Source organism: Papaver somniferum, unplaced genomic scaffold (genome assembly GCF_003573695.1).
Source record: "Papaver somniferum cultivar HN1 unplaced genomic scaffold, ASM357369v1 unplaced-scaffold_19, whole genome shotgun sequence".
Taxonomy (NCBI): Eukaryota; Viridiplantae; Streptophyta; class Magnoliopsida; order Ranunculales; family Papaveraceae; genus Papaver; species Papaver somniferum.
The window spans coordinates 9,785,412-9,807,075 of NW_020628818.1; the positions used below are offsets into that span (position 1 = coordinate 9,785,412).

General features: G+C 36.3%; 1 protein-coding gene across 1 annotated transcript; it reads left to right on the plus strand.

Moving 5' to 3' along the window:
- Positions 1–2,892: 2,892 nt before the first annotated feature.
- On the plus strand, positions 2,893–4,520 carry LOC113338805 (uncharacterized acetyltransferase At3g50280-like). Its single transcript, XM_026584189.1, has one exon. The coding sequence runs from the start codon at positions 2,987–2,989 to the stop codon at positions 4,400–4,402; it is 1,416 nt and encodes a 471-aa protein (XP_026439974.1). The 5' UTR covers positions 2,893–2,986; the 3' UTR covers positions 4,403–4,520.
- Positions 4,521–21,664: the final 17,144 nt, after the last annotated feature.

The following is a 21,664-nucleotide window of genomic DNA, read 5'->3' on the forward strand; positions in this document are numbered from 1 at the left end:
CTAAATGAAATACAGGTACTGCTATTTATATTCGATTGGATGGATTATTTTTTTTTTTGATGGGTCTATGGAAAAATATTCATAAAAAAAGAGGTACCTAGAGCAATTACAGTGGTGCGATCGAAATCAAAGACTAAAGAATAAAAAAAATACCAAATTTTGGGTTTAGTCCGTGTTGTAACGCTACGATAGTGGACTATATATGATCAAGCGAACATATAATGTGAGCCCATATGTAATGCGGGCATATAATGTACGCCTGATAGGTAGTCAGGTGAAGATATAATGTGATCCATACACAACAATTCATGGAACGGGGACTATACAACCGTCCCACATGAAACGTACATTATACGTGCGCCCGTTAACAAGCGTACACTTTAAGTTCGCTCGGCTATATTTGAATTTGGTCTTGGTCCCATACCAAATATAGTCCAGGATTTTGTTATAGTCAGGATTTTGCTTTTTAGTCCGTCCTACTATGTCTCGTTGTTAGACCATATTTATGAGTTTGATTGCCCACTGTGGTTGCTCTTAGAAATGTATCTTAATCCAATAGATACAACCGATACAAAAATGAAAAATCGAGTTTGGAATCAATCATCCAAAGAAGAAATCAAAGAGAAAAGAGCAGAAAGAGATAAATAAAAAAACATACCCCAAACATTTTAAACCCAACTCAAAGGGACCGATAGAATTATGAGTCTCAAATCAGATAGTTAATGACAACATCAATCCAAGCAACCAAACGAGAAACAAGTGGTTTGCAACAAGCTGAATGAACTTTGTAGCGTACATTTTGTAGAAGTAAAATTGAAATTTAACCACCGTCCAAATACTGTTTGCGCTATATACATTGTACAAGGAAATACTGAGCAAGTGTATGATTAAACAAAAGTACCGTGATGTCTGTTAATGGGGACCGAAATTAACTGAGGGTACCGTTTCATATGAAACAAAAGAGTTATCTCCAATCCTGACAGTCCGATCACTCAAACGGTACCCCGCTACTTCCGGTCCCCATTAGCAGTCATGAAAGAATTGACCAGTGCAAGCAAGTAGCTACTGTGGAAAGTCTGAAGTAGTACATTGGTCAATTATGTACCACCTAAATAGATATACGTCCATACATCACCCCTTTGACTGACGGTCAGATAGAAGAATTGACTACTAGCAAATGTGACGCATGCACGAATGTGCATGCATGTTGATAGTAGAATTTTAAGTAAATAAACTGACATCGTTGGTGTTTTTGGATATTTCTCGTGACAGTTTCTAGCTTCCTATCTGGAAATCGCTATCTGGAAACTGTATCTCCATCAAAAGAAGAAGGTACATGAAAAACACAAGATTAAGATTAGGCGAGGAATATTAGCTGAATATGTCGCGCTCCTAGACGAAGTTGATATCTGAGAATGTAAAAACTTCTAACGTGATTTTGATTTCTGAAAATTCATCCTTTCGAACCAAATACCATGCATTACTGTTCAAAGTTAAAATATCTCTTATCCAGTCATTGATTTGATATTTGTACTGTAAATTCCGGCGTACAAAGATAACTATCACTAGGACTAGCTGCCACATCCAAGTTGTGCGGCTCTTCCGTTAATCAAACGATACTAAACTTAATTCCATGTGTGACGTTCTCAAACTCCATGTGATCATGACAACTATAGAATAATTCACTAATAAATATTTTTATTAAAAAAATTAAGGTTGTTTGTATTAAAATTATACTCCGGAGATTGAGGTACTAATCATACTACTAATAAGGTCAAACAACTGATTAGTCCACTAAGTTCTACGGTATGATATATTTCATGAGGATTCGTGTTATACAGGTAAGAAGATGCCGGCCAGATCAGAAATGATTGGGGTTGTTTAATTAGGAAAGAGTTTGTTCCCGCGATGATAACCGACTTTCTATTTTCTTGCTTCAAATTGTAGCAAATTGACACTATTTTAACTGTCAGTATGTTTTATTTTAGGACAAGAGCTCGTGAGCCGACTTTTTTTTAGGGATTTGGAAAATTTAGCAAAATCCTGTTATAAGTCAGCGCCACATTTATAACTGTATTTATAACGATATCTTTCGGGATTCTGTTTCAAGTGGTAACTGACGGACATTTTATACCGGCCGATCAGAAATCAGGCAGAGAAATTTCCATCTCTTCTCCGACTCTGTGCAAGTAAATTCTCCCTTCTTAACAGAATAACGTGGAAGACATGCAATACGAAAGGAAGCCGGACAAGAAAAAGAGTATGACATCTACTCAGCAACTATTGACCAGCTAAGCTAAGCTAAGCGAAACAAAGTGGTACGGACTTGATGTAGGAGCCAGGAAAGAAGATGGCACGATGGCAGGTCTGTTGTTGTCCATCAATGGGCAAGCCCATGTCTATTTTGATGGTTATTGCCGTTACACGTGGTCTTCTATCGATGCACAAATTTAATCTGTGCTAGCCATTAAAGCGTGTGCATCGCGTGTTTATTGTTACACATGACGGAATATACCTCAGTAACGACTTCGACGTAATCCCGTTTTGTGTCCTTGGCCCACATTCATGGAAGTTGGTTTTAATGCCTAGGTGGGCTAAAATATTTTCCAGAACACAAATTTCAATTACAGATAACATTAATGTCCTTACTAACTAGTACTATACCGAGTTATTTTGATGTAACCCCATAAATTTTGTATATACAACCGTCACTTTAACCTTAATCAATGACACTCAGGCCAACTGCCTTCCTCCCAAGTTCGTTAAGAAATCCAATATAAAGGAAGAGTGAGCGGGACAGGGAGTACCAAACATCCGCGCCCACCACAAACTTAAATAAAGTTCATGAACCCAAACAGACCTCCCATTTTTTTACCTATATAAACTTCCCCCCACTCCTCTCTTCCATACCAATCTCCCGCACCACTGTTTCTCATTCTCCCCCAGTGATTGATACTCACACACACAAAAACAGGGTTAAAAAAAAATGCCTTCTTCAGCTTCTAAAACCATGATAATCTCGCGATGCACAATAAAACCAGATCAAACATCAACTATCAAAGATCTTAAACTCTCTGTTTCTGATCTTCCTATGCTTTCATGTCATTACATTCAAAAAGGAGTTTTATTAACTCGTCCAGATAACATTCCATTTGATTCTCTAATCCCACTTCTCAAAAACTCACTCTCTAAAACTCTTTCTCATTTCCCTGCTCTCGCCGGTCGGATGAAAACGGATTCTTCCGGTTTCGTACACATCGATTGTAATGATCTTGGTGTCGTTTTCGTTGAAGCTAATGCAACACATTTATCAATCCGTGATGTTGTACCACCACAAAACAGTAATCATGATAATAATGATTTGCCTCAAGTGATTAGAGAATTCTTTACTTATGACGGAGTTGTGAGTTACGATGGTCATTACAGACCTTTAGCTGCTGTGCAAGTGACGGAATTGTCTGACGGTGTTTTTATTGGTTGTGCTGTTAATCATGCCGTTACTGATGGTACATCTTTCTGGAATTTCTTTAACACTTTTGCTGAGATTACTAAAGGTGTTAAGAAGATTACGAAACAACCTGATTTCACTCGAAATTATGTGAAAGATTCTAAAGCTGTTCTTCAATTCCCCGACGGAAATCCAAAGGTGACGTTTGATGTTGATGCTCCACTAAGAGAAAGAATTTTCCATTTCAGCAGAGAATCGATTCTGAAATTGAAATCCAGAGCTAATAATTTCAAGAAATTCGAGAACGGGTATGAGATTATAGGGAAACTGAGCAACGACCAAAACCAAAACCCGAACGGGAAGCCGGCGGCAGTTAATCCAACGGTTGAGATTTCATCGTTTCAATCATTAAGTGCTCAATTATGGAGATCAGTGACACGAGCAAGAAAACTTCCGGCGAATAAACCGACGACGTTCCGTATGGCGGTTAACTGCCGTCACCGTTTAGAACCACGTATGGATCCGTATTACTTCGGTAACGCTATACAGAGCATCCCGACCATTGTTCCGATAGGCGAACTGTTGTCTAGAGATTTGTGCTGGAGTGCTGAGATGTTGAATAAAAATGTGAGGGCGCATAATCATGATACAGTGGTACAGGGAGTAGAAGAATGGGAGAAGAACCCAAGATGTTTCCCACTAGGGAACTTCGATGGTGCATCAATCACAATGGGAAGTTCACCGAGATTTCCGATGTATGATAATGATTTTGGGTGGGGTCGACCATTAGCTGTACGTAGTGGTAAGGCTAATAAATTTGATGGAAAAATATCAGCTTTTCCAGGGAGAGATGGTGGTGGAAGTGTTGATCTTGAAGTTTGTTTATCACCTGATGCTATGTCAGGTCTTGAAAATGATACTGAGTTTATGCAGTATGTAACAGATTTGATTTGATTTTGGTTGCTTTTAATGCTTGTGGTTAGACAAAAAGAAAATAATATTCAAGCAAGGTACTCGTTATTGTGATTTATTATTTGATCCCCGAGTTCTAGTTAAAAGAAGTAATTTGCAAGTTGCGCTTCCAGTTCGGTTTTGTGCACACTCCTCACAGCATGCACATCGCATCTCCATCTCTTCTGGTATAATTTTGATGATACATACAACCTGCTGCCTTCCACAAAAAATCGGTCGTTCATTTTTTCAGTTGTACCTTGAACTTATGTTATGATGGCATGCTGGATACATCTGTTATTATAGTGCACAAAATTCAAATTAGTGGAAAATCTGATGCTTTCCCCTTTTGTTAGTGGCGTGAACTCCAGCAAGTTGTCACTTAATTGTTACTTAATACAGTAATGGGATATTTTGAGTTTAGGATATTTATAACAATCTAGAATTCCATGCTTAAAAGTTGACTCATAGTTGAAAGTTGGAACATGTTACAGACAAAAGATAAATAGATATTATCGGACTCAAGTTGATATACGGCACTATCTAAGTACCAAGTAGGCAAAACGCTGGGTGATGCAATGCAGTTTTGAGCCTATCGACAACAGTGATATCTTCTCCAGCTTGAAATAAAATTCACTTATCTGAAAAGAACGATAGGTGTTACGAGGGAATCAAAATTTTTTTTTGTTGGAAAACGATTAATAAAAAATAATTTTTTAAAGTTTTAATAAAAATCATAATTGATTGTTTTCTTTTGTGAATGAAATTTATTAGTCCCACGTTGTGGAGTTTCCAATTTTTAGAAGTTTTAAGAAACTATATAAACCTTTTAGTCCCACATCGGGGAGTTTTTCTTCTTAAGTTGTATTTGTCAATTATATAAACAACTTCACTATTTTTGTAAAATCTACGGGAAAGGGGTTGCTCTATATTTAGAGGGACCCCTAAGGGAAAAAACATTTATATTGTTTTCTCAAGTGTTCGAGATTTTCCTTTATGGTTTCTCTGGAGTTGCCAAGCTCAAGTTGAGCATCTACTACATATGCTAGTAGTAGGTGTAGTAGGGTATTTTATCCTGGAGATATCCATCCTCTGAGGGCTATAGCATCACTCTTGAGTGTAGCCGGGCGCTAATGTCTTAAGGGCAACGTGTTGAACACGTGACTCATTCTGTTTTTCCAAAGTTTTGTCTTGTTGATGTTGCGGAGATATGGGGAGCTCGTCCGTTTCATCAAATCGATCACTTCCATTATAAAGGAGCTAAGTATCAATAACTTTTGCTTATTTGATTTTTTCTTGTTTTTGATTATTGCACCCAACAATCTTAAGGCATTAGAATTTGTAATAATCAAAAATGGTTGGTTGGTTTGTGAATCATGGATGTTAATTATGGAGTGAAAAACAAAAACGAATTTTTGGTCAGCTGTAGGTTTCGAGTTTATCTCTTAACCTAGAGGTCGTGTTTGGCCTCTTGGAAATGCCTATCCTAGGTTGGGTTATCAAGAAAATACATTTAAATTATGTTTGTCTTGTTCTAATTCTAGTCTAGGATATGAACAACTAAATCTTCCTTGATTTTAGGAAGCTAAAAAAGCAAGGTTATGCTATTCTCCAAAATAGCCAGGATACCAATATCCTTGCCTGGGTTAGACGGTTATAGAGGTAGTTATTTTAATTAATCAAAATATTTTCAATTTTTTTAACTTTATTGTTATGTTTTTATTTTTTTCTCCGACAATTTTATCCATAATACATAATTATTTTATAAAAATACATATTTAAAATATGGAGAGACAAACATAATACATGATAAACCCGTGATGGGTATAACGGAAAAACAAACATCATCTTTATTAATACATCTTGAGATAATCCTGCTCAAGTTAGAGAAAAAAATTCCCTAGCTAAGCTTTATGTAGTCAAAGATCCCAAACACGGTCAGAAGGAATTTCGATGAACCCTTTTGAAACAACGTAGTAGACATCCTGATAGTTATCCACGTAAAATTTCAGAAGTTTTGGAGTTGTAAAAGTATTTTTTTTAATATTTTATAAAGGAGAGAAACGTTCCTGAAAAATTTTGACGGGCATAATTTTGTTGTTAACTAAAGCAGTTTTTATGGGGTGATTGGGAAATTATCGTGTCCTTGGTCAGAGTATAAACGAAGTTTGTGACATGAAATTGAAAAGGAACATGGCTACCAGGCGCATGTGGATGAACATAAGTCTTCCAAAGCTGACAAAGGCGAGAACATCAAACACAACTCTAAGCATAGTCTTCGTAAGAAAGGTATGTTTCGTAAAACTGAATCCGGCATTACTTTAATTAAGGGTGATTGTTATGTTTGTAAATTTCCTGACCTTACGGCAGTAAAGTGTAGTCAACATAAAACCTTAATAAGTAGAAAATTAATGCTAATTTAGTTGAAACAAATTAGAACAAGTTCATTAACATGATATCGGAAGTTATTTTAATAACCAATGTGAGAGACTGGTGGGTGGATTCTGGAGCCACTAAGTATGTTTGTTGAAACAGAGACCTGTTCACCTCTTATCAGAGGATAAGGGATGTCGAGAAACTCTATATGAGTAACTCATCTGCGACATAGGTTGCATAAAAGGGATAGGTCGAGTATAAGCTCATATCTGTAATATTCTCACACTGAATGAAGTTTTCATGTTCCGAGCATATGAAAGAATTTTTATCTTGTTCTCTTGAAGATGGTAAAAGATTGAGGATCTTAATTAAATGTGGAAAACTTGTTATAACTAAGGGCATTGATTTTTTAGGCAACAGTTATAAGACTTAGGGTCTATATAAGTTTAAAGAAAAATCTGATGAAGTGAACATAGTTGATTCATGTGCTTTCTTTTGTGTGTCTTTGAATGTTTTGCATGGTAGACTTGGAACCGTAAAATTATAAGTCAATGAATAAACTGCCTAGCATAGGCTACGTACCCAAATTTAGTTTGGATCTTGAACACAAAAGTGAAATGAATATGCTTTAAAAAAATTTAGCACAAATGTTCATAGTAATTCTAAGTCCTTAGAATTAATTCAGTTAGGCCTAGTTGACATGAGTTTAACCCAAAACCACTATGGTAAAAGATGGTTTATAACTTTCGTGGATGATTGTACGAGGTACTATCTTGTATATTTTCTTAGGGATAAGGATGATGCCTTAGAATCCTTAAGATGTATAAACTTGAAGTTGAAAACCAATTAGAAGCCTTGAACATAACAACTGCATCCTTAAGAAGATGATAATTGTCATGTTGATTAGTTCAGGATTACCTGCGTCCTTGTGGGAGGAGGCAGTCCTCTTAACTAGTATATCCTGAATATAGTACCCTTAAGGATCAGATGAAACTCCATATGATTTATGGAAAGGTAGATGACCTTCTTATGAATACGTCAAAGTGTGGGGGTGTTTGACTAAGATTGTCATTCCTCTTCCTAAAAGAACTAGATAGAAACCAAAAATGTTGATTGTGTCTTCATATAGGGTATGCTGAGTATACTTCTACATATAGATTTTTGGTTGTGTGTTCTGATTTTTCATACTTTGGTGTGATTTTTCTGAATTTGTTGTGAATACTATTACATAATCTATGGATGCTGAGTTCTTTCAACATGTTTATTCTTAAACATGTACCTCATTAGAGATGTATTGTTGATCCCCTAGATTTATTTTCAAATAGTCAGAACTTATCTTAATGGAAGATGAAGTTAAGGTTGAGCCTAGGAGAAGTAAAACAATTAGACTTGAGACTTCTTATGAAGCCGACTTCATGACATTCCTAGCTTAGTCTAAGCCCTGGACTTGTAAAGAAGCCTTGATATCTACTGAAACCCCATTCTGGTAAGAAGCTTCATTTAGTGAAATGGACTCAATCCGTCGGAACCTGACTTGGAAGGTTTATAGTTTACCTCCAGAGAGTAAGACCATGAGATGTGAATGAGTCTTTAAGAAGAAACATTAGGTATATGGAACTGTGAAAAAATATTAGGCTAAGTTGGTAGCTAAAAGCTATAAACTAAAAGAATGTGTATATTTCCTTGATTCTTATTCACATTTGACGAGATTTACTTCCGTTGAGATGCTAATTGTTATTGCTGTCATAAACAAATTAGAGATACATCAGATGGATGTTAAGACAGCTTTTCTAAAATCGTGAAGTAGATAAACAAATTTACATAGAGCAACCTGAGGACTTTGTAGTGAAAGGTTATGATGACAAAGTTTGTAAGTTGAACAAAATTTTGTATGGTTTATAAAATAAGCATGTAAACAGTGACATGGAAAATTTGATCATGTGATAATGTGTAGTGGATTTAAGTTAATGAATCTGACAAGTATATTTACAAGTAACTTGTTAAGGATGCCTGTGTGATTGTATGCTTGTATGTTGATGATATGCTTATACTTGATACAAACATGCGCTGAATGAGAACGTTGACTTGAAAGACTTAGGCCCTATTGATGTAATCTTAGGGATGAAGATTAGAAAATAATCTAACATATGTAGTCTTAATCATTCTCATTATGTTGAATTTGTGCTTAAGAGATACAATCAGTGTGATTGTAAAGCCTGCTTGTACTCCGTACGATTATTCTTGTAAACTCAAGAAAAAAAGGGTAATGGAGTATCTTAACTTGAATACTCAAGAGTTATAGGATGTCTGATGAATTTAATGAACTGTAAGAGTCCAGACATTGCCTATACTGTGAGTAAGTTAAGTAGATATAATTGTAGTCCAGAGCAATAGCATTCAGATGCACTGAGTAGAGTATTATGGTACCTAAAATACTCTATTACCTTTTGTTTGATTTATCAAAGGTATCTTGTTGTCCATGAGGGACTTTGTGATGTAAACTGGATAGTTGACTCAGAGGAGTCTAAGTCTACGAGTGAATATGTTTCACTCTAGCATGAGGGTTTGTTTTTGGAAGATTTACAAACAAACATATATTGCTCAATTCATTATGGAATCTGAGAGTATTGAGTTAGATAAAGCACGAGAGGGGGCCGAGTGCCTAAGATGCTTTTTAGAAGATATTCCTCTCTGGCATAGGCATGTGCCAGCTATATCTATACATTGTATTAGCCAAGCTATAATAGCTAAAGCTGAAAATAACTAATCTCAATCGGCGTTATTTCCATTGATTGGATAAAGTCCAAGGAGAATATCGCGCAACCTTTGACGAAAGGTTTATCCCAAGAGATGGTTAGAATTGCATCGAGGGGGAAGGGGCTTAAGCTCATAAATTAAAATTTCCATGAAGGATACTCAACCTTGCTGACTGGAGATCCCAAGATCAAGGTTTCAAATGAGACAACTAATTTGTGGTGGGTAAAGGTAAACACTATCAGAGAATTTTATTCTCTGTCCCTCCCCTATGGTGTAGACGTGATAGTATGACTGCATGTGAAGGATGACTTTTAAGAAGTCTTAATGAGTTCTATTGTTTCAATTTAAGATTGAAGTGGGGTGTAGCAGTAACAGTGACTACATGGAAACTCACGAGCTTGGCAGCAACCTTGGAGATATCACCCGTGGTTGTTATCGCGAATTACATCAAATGCTAGCAGTTCAAGACATAGTTCACTGTCTCTAGCAAGTAATTCCGGTAATATCTCATTAAGCAAAGGTTCAAGAGCTCATGGACACCTCTGCTTAAAATGGTATTTCCTGCGCTTTTTATGTGATTTTCGTTTTGATGGTTTTGGTATTACTGGAACTTAGGACCTAAAGGTCACTAAGGGTTCACTAGTTCATGCTTTTTCACTTTGGTGAAAGATACCTATAGTCTCACCATGTGAGAACTAAAGATGAAAGCTCTCAATACTATTATGATTTGTGCAATCCATAGTATGACCCTGGGGTCAACACACTTTTGTTTGAGGGAGAGGACGTAGAAATGACTAGTATGATTTCAACACTTGCACGATCAGTCTGTTTGGATCGTGAGATTGGGATGTTGATTTACCAAGATCTATCTGTGTTTTCATGTTTTATTGAGTTTTCATTCATGTGGGGGATTGTTGGAAAACGATTAATAAAAAATAATTTTTTAAAGTTTTAATAAAAATTATAATTGATTGTTTTCTTTTGTGAATGAAATTTATTAGTCCCATATTGTGGAGTTTCCAATTTTTAGTAGTTTTAAGAAACTATATAAACCTTTTAGTCCCACATCGGGAGTTTTTCTTCTTAAGTTGTATTTGTTAATTATATAAACAAATTCTCTACTTTTGTAAAATATATGGAAAAGTGGTTGCTCTATATTTAGAGGGATCCCTAAGGGAAAAAATATTTTATATTATTTTCTCAAGTGTTCGAGATTTTCCTTTATGGTTTTTTTCGGAGTTGCCAAGCTCAAGTTGAGCATCTACTACATATGCTAGTAGTAGGTGTAGTAGGGTGTTTTATCCTTGAGATATCCATCCTGTGAGGGCTATAGCATCACTCTTGAGTGTAGCCGGGCGCTAATGTCTTAAGGAAAACGTGTTGAACACGTGACTCACTCTGTTTTTCCAAAGTTTTGCCTTGTTGCTGTTACGGAGATATGGGAAGCTCGTCCGTCTCATCAAATCGATCACTTCCATTATAAAGGAGCTAAGTATCAATAACTTTTGCTTATTTGATTTTTTCTTGTTTTTGATTATTGCACCCAACATTTTTCTGTAACCAGGGAATTAAATCAGTCAGCTCATGTTAACAGAAGCAAAGATAGATGCGAGTTTCTTATAAATAGGTGGAATATGCCGATTTTTTCAAAATAGGAAAAAGCTTCGATTTCGTAACTAAGTATCCGGTTTTTTTTCCTGTTTTACCCTTTGTATAATTTACAAGGAAAAAAACATTAACTTATTTATGATAATATTTATATTTATGCAGAATAACTATGGGTATATGTGTGAAAAGAATAACTATATCTTTATAGAAGGGACGTCTCGCATTGATAGACACATTTTTGTGTTTAATTTGATCTCAATACTATATATTGTTGGCACTCGAGTTTGTACTAATTTTGGTGTTTTATGTGTTTGTAGGCACCTTTGGAAAATAAACATTTTTTGTAAAATTCGGCTCGAAAAGTTGGTAAAAGCCCCGGAGGACACGTGTTATTCGGACTCTCACCTCAATTACTAAGGGGCACCCCAGGTCACCCCAAAAGGCATATGCTATTCGCACCCCAGTACAGGATTAGGGGGAGGTCATCTTCTCCATTTGAATTTTGTTTTTGGCGGGAAAATAGAGAACACTTCTGCAGATTTTTGATCGAATTGTTGAACGTGTTCTAGGGAGATTCAATAGTTGTGATATGGACTATTAAACACACTGTGGGCGTTTGATTCGACCAGAATTGGCTAGAATCAGCTAAACAATTCACGGGTTGAAAACAGGGAAGTTCGTGTATATCACGGGTTTCACGTGATTTGGAGAAGATTCAACGTGTTTTGTGCGTGCATGAAAGACCCTCACAGCCTGTTGGAGCGTGAAGGAGTTAAATATGGTAATTTGGAGGCTTGAAAACGCGTGAGAAGATGAAACAGGAAAGAAAATATTCCCAGAAATATTTTCTTTACTGCCGAGTTAAAGAGAATTATATGGAGTGAATGAGCGAGATTCGATGGGTCTGTTGGCTATAAATAGGTTGATGGGGTTGAGTAGAAAGGAGTCTGGGGGGATGAGGAGAGCCAGAGAAGAAGAAATTCGAGTTTTCCAAAACTCGGTTTCTGCTGCTGCTGATGATGATGAACATGAAGAACACGAAGAACGGACCTGCACCAGCACTCGTTTTTCTACAGTAATAACGACTCACATATGTGGGTCGTACATCAGGCAGACTTATTTGCTACAGCGTTTGCGACACAGCTGCAGCAGTCTAATTTTGTCACTGACGGTCGTAGTTCTCTGGTTTGTAACAAATATAATTGTTACAAACCCAGTTTTATTGTATTTCTCATATTCTCATCATTTGTAAACCATTTTTGAGCATCAATGAAATTCTTTGAGAGGTTTTCCAACATGATGAGCGGCTAATTCTCTCGTAACCAAGGCAATGGATGAAGCTATTCACACATGAACAATGGGTAACTATTTCATTTTTTCTAATATTTAATTATAATTCACTCAATCACTGCTTTTGCAGAGTTCTTAAAAGTTTACATAATTTTCTTCATTAGTTGTGATTCAATTAGATAGGTTATGCTTTGGTTAGATAATCTATGCTTAAGGGATACAATTAATTTTTGAGAATATGTTTGATTATTTGTGGATTAAGAAATAAAGGATTAAAAGGATAATTAGAGTTATGAAATATTTGACATCATTCATGTGTAATAGTGGATTCTAGTGTCTTGGTTACCTCTCGCCCACTTTGTTAATATTTTTGTATATATATTTTTATTAAATCTAAAAATTCCATTTCCTTCAAAAGTCTGAAAAGAACCTATTATTTACCACTATTACAACAACTTTGGAAAACCATCAAATTTTGGCGCCGCCGACGCGGATTTGTGCTTAGGTAGAATTTTTAGGTTTTTATTATTTTTTTTATTATTCCATTTGTTCTTTTTACGTCTCTTTGGTTGTATCTTTGTATTACAGGTTTGAAGTTGGATACTAAAGACCTTGGAATCAAAGCTTAAAGCTAAAAGAGAAGGAAAAAAGACAAAGCAAAAAAATAAAAAAAAAAAGAGAGAGAATTATTTTTTTTATTTTTTTAAGAGACTTTCCATTTTTTTTTGTAATTATTATTATTATTTTTGTATTTCTTTTCATTGGACTGGACTTTGAACAATTTATTTTAATTTTAAACCCTACGGAAGGGTTATATATAAAAAAAAATAAATATAAACTGTTTGCAGGGAAGGACGACGATTACAATATCGTCTCGGCCCCTCGGGTTCGCACACTGATACCGGAGTCAGTGGCCCGAGTCGACTACAACGGTTCTTCGCCCGTCTGGTACGGGAGGTAAACTTCTAAACACCCGCGAATCTCCTGTCAGCGGGTTTACTGTCTGCCTTAAGGTGATTATATGTTGAGGACTGAACCGGCTGCTTTAATTTCCTAGTAAAGGGCAAGAACTGGCCATATAAGATAAGGGTTTGGATTTCATCACCGTTCCCTTCTTGCCCGCCTTAGGTAAACAAAACCTAACGCGAGCCCAAGCTTAAAATTTGATTAGAACGAGACCGATAGGGTAACGAGCTTGGTAGGAAAATCTTTCGAAAAATATTGGTTACTCTTTTAAGCATACTTCAAAGTTCTTGATGGTTTCTGTAAGTTGAATGCGTGACTGCTCCCCCTTGTAATACCGGCGAGGCTTTGGGTATCAAAGCTCCACTGAGCTTCCCTCGCCTCGATTCAACTTACATTAGCTCGGATTGATTCCAGAGGGGTGTGCTCAAATTGTAACGAATTCATTTTCGAAGGAATAGAAGCTGGTCTAGAAAACAATCTAAGTGGATCCATCATGCTTTTTGTTTGCTAGATTCTATAGGTTTGATTTGGTCGAGTCAGCCTTGTTTGTGATTGTGTAGAATTCCCTTGCAATTAAGAATGTCGAACTGGTATGATAGAAGCCAATACAATGAGTATCGACCTGAATTTGAATATGGACATCATCCTTTTTATGACCATGTTGGAAATAGTGGTTGGGAACGCCATCCTTTGGAAGGATATGGGTCATACCCTGGTGAGCCCAATTACTATCCACACATGCATCAGTCTTACGAGCAAGAAGATTATAGTACTAGTTCTTCGTCTCTAGAGGATACAATCAAACTATTGAAAAGTAGTCCTTTTTATGATCCCTCTGTTCCTATTCCTCCTTTAGAAGAGTCCCTCAGGAAGTTAGCTGAGTCGACGCGTAAGTTAGCTGAGATGAATAGTATAATTATAGACGAAAGAACTACAATAATGAGTGAACATTCTTTAGAAGACCACCTCAAGCGGATAGCTGAGACGAACGAAAGAATTGCTCGAAATTACTTGAATTTCCAATATAGTGTATCCAATAATACCCTTGAGAATGAAGATAGTTATTTACATAATCAAGATAACAAGGTTATAATTGGTAGCACTACTTGTTTTGATGAGGTTCGATCTTTTTCATGTTATTATGATGAGGATAGTGTTGATGGAGAATCATACTTATGTAGGAATAGTGATCAGGAAATGGATACTCCAATTGAGCTTTACAATGATAATATTATTTCTATTTCAAATCCAAATAATTTTAATAATCATTCACCTATTCAAAAGGACGAGGATTTGACTAGAGATACCCTCGTTTTAGACGATGTAGTATTTCCTGTCTACGAAGCCGATGATAGTTTTGAGGAACGAGTTTATTCAGAGAATATTGTTTTAGAGTCTAGAAATTTAGAAACATTAGACTTAGAAAAATAAAATGAACTCGTAGAAATGAGTGAGGATGAACCCGACTTAGAAGAATCAATTGACCATTTTCAGGAATCAGATGACCTAGAAATTAGGGAAGTTGTGACTAGTCTTTCTAGAGACACAGAAAACTCTAAGTTTGGGGGTGATTATCAGTCTCCGGGTGCTTTAAATCTTAGAAATTTCCCTCGTGTAGGACTTGACATTTGTGCCTCAACCATCTTACAAGATTATCTTCGTACACTTTTACCTGAACCTAATGATGTCCAGAGAGAAGCTCAGTTGTTAGAAACCCATCCTCTGGTTGATGTGGTTAGCCCAGGCTATGATATCCTTATTGACTTTGTTTTCCCACCAAATAGTTTTCTTCCAAATGTGGGAACGTTTATATTTCAAATGTGTCGAATATTTAGTTGTGAGACTAAACCTAAATGCTTTAGGAAATTAGAATCAACACATTTTCTTAAGAATAACTACTACCCTCACTGTGGTCAATTTTGTAAGTCAAACCTGATTTACTTAGAGGATCCTCAATTATTTAGGTTATTATTATGTGCTTCTAAATTTTTATTTGAGTTTTTACAGACTCTAGGACCTAATAATTCAGATCTCACTTTTGAGGAGTTGCAGCCTAAAGAAATATATTTAGACGCTTTTATAGAACCTGAACCACAATTAGATGTAGTTGTCTTAATCAGGAAACTAGGTAAGGGCATGCTAGTCTTGTTCATTTTTTTGGTTTACTGCAGTTTCCTTTGGTAAGATCTATTTGGTTTTGAAGACCCACAGTTATTCCGGCTACTGTTATACGGTTCGAGTTGACTAATCCTTTCCTAAGTCTGTCTGAAGACTTTAAACTTAGCACTTCTTGGGAGGTAACCCATGCTCATGCAACATGGTAATATATTTCCTTAACTCTTTTTCTTCAAGTGGTAACAGTTTCTCCTTGTTCATGCTTTTAATTTTATCTTTAGAACATCGAGGACAATGTTAGATTTAAGTTTGGGGGTGGGGAAGAACTTTTTAGTTGCACTTTTGAAACTTCTAGCGTCACATGGTATCCGGTTAGCTAAGTTTACATACTGTTTCTCACCAAAAAGATAGAAATTGGAATGCTAGGGATAACAACCTTTTGATACATTAGAGAAAAAGACATTGAGATCCTTGAAATTCAGGAGAGAACTTGTTCCTTTTAGAGGGTAACCGTGATGGACCTAACCATACATGATGGAAAGGCAAGTAGGTCAGGAAATGCCAGAAAGACAAAGCAACCTCACAATGTAGTCTTAGTTACTGGATTGCGACTCTCTCTCAGTAGAAACTTATCATCATCAACAAGCGGAGCGACATCAAAATCTATGAAGAAAGTTGAAAACGTTTTAGGTTTAGAAGCAACAATAGAAAAGAATAATTCAAAAATCAAAGTTGAAGTTATAAGAGCAAATGATATAAGTTGTTAGAATCCATGATACCAAGACATCACAAGTTACGAAGATCCAAGTTTTGAAAGTCCTTCTCTCATGGCCATGTAAATTTTTGTCTTCTTATTTTTTGTTTTCAAAAAAAATAAAATAAAAAATGAAACATCATTACGTTCTTTTTGTTCAATAAAGCCATAGGGAAGAAGAAATTTATAAGTCAAGCAAGAAATCGAAGAGATGAGTTAATTGTCAAGGTTCTATGAGGTTCGAGAGTTTATCATCAACAGTTGAAGACCGAAGAAGGCGTTGTTTCTACTGAGCACTGTGAGAGAGTCGAAGAAAGATGCATTTTGGTTGCTTTGTTAATCTGCTTTCAATCTGGCTCAAAATATTTCTAGCACTGGTTTAACTCATCACACGTAATTAGTCCAGCTGTGTAGCAGATGTCCCTCTCATTTTTATCTCTCTCCTAATCTTATCCAGCTGTAAAGCAGCGGACGCATCTTACAATGTTTATCTAGTTGTGTAGCGGATATCTCTTTATCTAGCAGTGGTGTGGATGTGTCTCCCCTTTTCTTCAGTCAGCTTTAGAGCTGACACCTTTAATTTCTCTGGCATTCTACTTACTTGGAGATAGGTTGAGAATATGTATGTCCTCATAGCTCTTTGGATACTTATGACCAATTAGGAGTAAAGATTTTGTGGGTACACCTCTGGTTAACCCTCCGGAGACAACACTCCGCCGCTAGGGCCACCTAGCGGTTTAACGGCCTGCTGCATGTGCTAAGTGTAGTCTTTTTATCTTTTCAAAAATAAATTTTGCTCGAGCACTAGCAAATAATAAGTTTGGGGGATTTGATAGACACATTTTTGTGTTTAATTTGATCTCAATACTATATATTGTTGGCACTCGAGTTTGTACTAATTTTGGTGTTTTATGTGTTTGTAGGCACCTTTGGAAAATAAACATTTTTTGGAAAATTCGGCTCGAAAAGTTGGTAAAAGCCCCAGAGGACACGTGTTATTCGGACTCTCACCGTTGGATAAGGGGCACCTCAATTACTAAGGGGAAACCCATGTCACCCAAAAGGCATCTGCTATTCGCACCCCAGTACAGGATTAGGGGAAGGTCATCTTCTCCATTTGAATTTTGTTTTTGGCGGGAAAATGGAGAACACTTCTGCAGATTTTTGATCGAATTGTTGAACGTGTTCTAGGGAGATTCAATGGCTGATTTTTGGTAGATAGTTGTGATATGGACTATTAAACACACTGTGGGCGTTTGGTTCGACCAGAATTGGCTAGAATCAGCTAAACAATTCACGGGTTGAAAACAGGGCAGTTCGTGTATATCACGGGTTTCACGTGATTTGGAGAAGATTCAACGTGTTTTGTACGTGCATGGAAGACCCTCACAGCCTGTTGGAGCGCGAAGGAATTAAATATGGTAATTTGGAGGCTTGAAAACGCGTGAGAAGATGAAACGGGAAAGAAAATATTTCGAGAAATATTTTCTTTACTGCCGAGTTAAAGAGAATTATATAGAGTGAATGAGCGAGATTCAATGGGTCTGTTGGCTATAAATAGGTTGCCGGGGTTGAGTAGAAAGGGGGTCGAGAGTCTGGGGGGCTGAGGAGAGCTAGAGAAGAAGAAATTCGAGTTTTCCCAAACTCGGTTTCTGCTTCTGCTGCTGCTGATGAACATGAAGAACACGAAGAACGGACCTGCACCAGCAGTCGTTTTTCTACAGTAATAACGACTCACACTTGTGGGTCGTACATCAGGCAGACTTATTTGCTACAGCGTTTGCGACACAGCTGCAGCAGTCTTATTTTGTCACTGAGGGTCATAGTTCTCTGGTTTGTAACAAATATAATTGTTACAAACCCGGTTTTATTGTATTTCTCATATTCTCATCATTTGTAAACCATTTTTGAGCATCAATGAAATTCTTTGAGAGGTTTTCCAACATGATGAGCGCTAATTCTCTCGTAACCAAGGAAATGGATGAAGCTATTCACACATGAACAATGGGTAACTATTTCATTTTTTCTAATATTAAATTATAATTCACTCAATCGCTGCTTTTGCAGAGTTCTTAAAAGTTTACATAATTTTCTTCATTAGTTGTGATTCAATTAGATAGGTTATGCTTTGGTTAGATAATCTATGCTTAAGGGATACAATTAATTTTTGAGAATATGTTTGATTATTTGTGGATTAAGAAATAAAGGATTAAAAGGATAATTAGAGTTATGAAATATTTGACATCATTCATGTGTAATAGTGGATTCTAGTGTCTTGGTTACCTCTCGCCCACTTTGTTAATATTTTTGTATATATATTTTTATTAAATCTAAAAATTCCATTTCCTTCACAAGTCTGAAAAGAACATATTATTTACCACTATTACAACAACTTTTGGAAAACCATCACGCATTGAGCCAAATATTAGCTACCACATCCGACCAAAGGTTGCACAACATGGTTACACTTTTTTATCAAATACTTGGTTGTTCTTTATGATTCGCCCGCATGCATGCAAAAATAAAGATTTTTTAATAACTATAAAATCTTGATAATTTTCTTAATTACAATTAATTAATTTGCAGAATCTAAAAACTTTCAAATAAATCATATGTTGGGGATCAGCAGTGGAAATTCAATCTGATTGGTGATGCACTCTTTTTTTTTATTGGAATCGATTGATCGGTGAGAAAAATATATTACCCAAAAAGTAACATCTAATTAGCTTCCATTTGGTCTTTGCAGAAAAATTGGTACCGAAGTTGTAAGATATTATTTATCTAACAATGTCATCATATTCTCCCTCGTAACTCATCAACATAAAAATTTGTTCATTGGCTAATAGAACACTATTTAGGCCTATTTTTATGGACCATGGCAAAAAAGAAAGTCCATATGCCCTACCGGGTGGCATGGCAAATCAGCGATGCCACTATGGAAAGTGTCACTGGTCTGCAACACCCAAATACAACGGCCAAACCTGACAATGGCAACTATGCTCCGCAACACAATTTCAGTCAGCTCGCACCTAGCCAATACTTTAACTTCTTGACTAAATCTCTATTCAGCCTATACTAAATAGAGGTTCTACTCACAAATCTTTCAATCTTTCAATCAAATACACACACTCCACTTGATGCATAAACAATAAGGCAAAACAAGGGATAAATACACCAACATAACTTAGCTTTAAACTAGGCCGTAGCCTTTTATTTATTGCACACTTAGGGTTACACACTCTTCTTGTTCCGTATTACCCAATCCCTTCACAAGATCAGGCTTATATAGCCTTACAAAAGCTACCTACAAGTAACTGTCAGGCAGTTACAGATTTACTTTACATATGGCAGTTAGCCAACTGTGCCAACTTTGTCAAACCGCTCACCTAAAGCCAAACATGCCCTTCCTATCTGTTAAGAAAGCATAAAGTAAAAAACTTTCGTGTAACCAACTCGAAACCGTCAAGGCCATGTGCCCGACACATGTCATCCATCCTTGTTGCACAATGATTGCGTCTGCCATCCAAAGTCGCGCAATCATTGTTGAGCATCATTCTCCCGATGATACAAGTGTGCTCAAGTCTTGCTTGCATTCCTGCATGCCTCATCATACAGTTTACATGCCAAAATCATTTGGCATCTCTTGATGCTAATCTCGCATCTTTGGCCATGCCCAAACCCTGTTTGGCACATGCTTTTGTCAAGTTGCAACTAAGACATGCACCCCGCTTAGCTGACCTTGGCCAAGTTACTGATAATTCCCAACTTTTGTGCATTTCCACTTGTCCACTTGACAGCCATGTCATAGTAATCCACTATGTTAAAAAAAGTAAAATGATTGAAACCCTATCGAGCGATGTTGTCTACTTCGTCTGCAATAGAGACTCTATCGCTGGCTATTATATTAATATCGCTCGATATTATTAGTATCGTTAACGTTCGATTAAATATCGCTAACGGTCGACTCTATAGTGCCTATAAATGCCACACTTACCCTCTCACTCCTCTCACACCTTCTCTCTAAATAAAATTCTTTGATTACTTCCTCTCAAATATGAGTGAGAAACCAAAAAAAGAAGAAAAAAAATAGAAAAGTCAAAGGATCTACTAGCGTCCTAGACAGTGGATTAAACTATGTGCATGATAAAAAAAAAATATGAGTTTCAACATGTTAGAAAACTAGATGGTGATGGTGTACTCCCTGTCCACATATCTGGCCATCCGTAGCGAGTTAATTCAGTCGCTCTAAGAGGTGGGCTGTCTGAGTTCCGTACGGTGTTTAGGTTACTTCCCTCTTTTGTTCAAGAAAGAGTCTGAAGATATCCTTGGTCACATATATATGATATACAACCTAGAAAGGATATGACTCAAATAATTCAATTTATATTGGAATAATGGTAGAAGAATACAAATACGTTCTTTTTCAAATATGTTGAATGTAGTAAGTTTGTTTTTTCTTGTAATTAAATTTTTAAATTTTGTGTTTGGTTTTATAAAATTCAATAAACTGTAATTATGAATATGTTGTTAAATATGAGTTACACCGTTAGATTTTTGTATATGTTGACAGGAATTCCATGTGAGGGAAATTTACTTCCATTTAACAAATTAAATGGAAGTTAGAAGATACATGGAAAGAACAACTTCCTTTATACATAAAATGAGAAAGAAGGAAATCCAGTGTATAGATAAATAAAAGCCTGTGGATTAAAGGTGGCTGGGATGAGAAATTTTTACAACGTTATGCTAGGAAAATGGACGAAAACAGGTTACAAAATACACAACATTTGTACCAATATTATAAGGAACTCGAACGTGTATTTGTATTGTGGACAATAGGCTAATGTCTATTTCCAAATGCTAGCTCAGTGCTATAAATTTGTTTTCTCGAAACATTAGTGAAAAGGCGAGGGTACCCAAATATACCTCAAGTTAAAACTTTTTCTACCTATAAGTCCTTTCTCCGAAAGTGATTGTCTATGGACTGAGTCGAGACAATGCAACTAATCGGTTCACACTTCGTGTGATCGTCTATGGATACGAGATCGAGACAATACAACAATGAAGTATGTTTACTTGATAAAAGGGTTCGGACTTAACCAAACACAATAGGATTGCTTATCAAGTAAATAGGAATTAAAGTTTGTGTAATTTACTTTAGTTATAATAAAACAATTATAATGCGGAAATATAAAGTAAACACATCAAGATTTTTTTAACGAGGAAACCGCAAATGCAGAAAAACCCCGGGACCTTGTCCAGAATTGAATACTCTCAGGATTAAGCCGCTACACAAAATTAAACCAACTTCGTATAGTTGAGACCAACCAACTAAACCTATAGTTCACCTAGTTCCGTCTGTACTCCCATGCCTCCAACTTATGAATAAGCCACGTACT

Coding starts and splice junctions, on each gene's coding strand:
- LOC113338805 (XM_026584189.1), top strand. CDS start 2,987: ATGCCTTCTTCAGCTTCTAAAACCATGATAATCTCGCGATGCACAATA.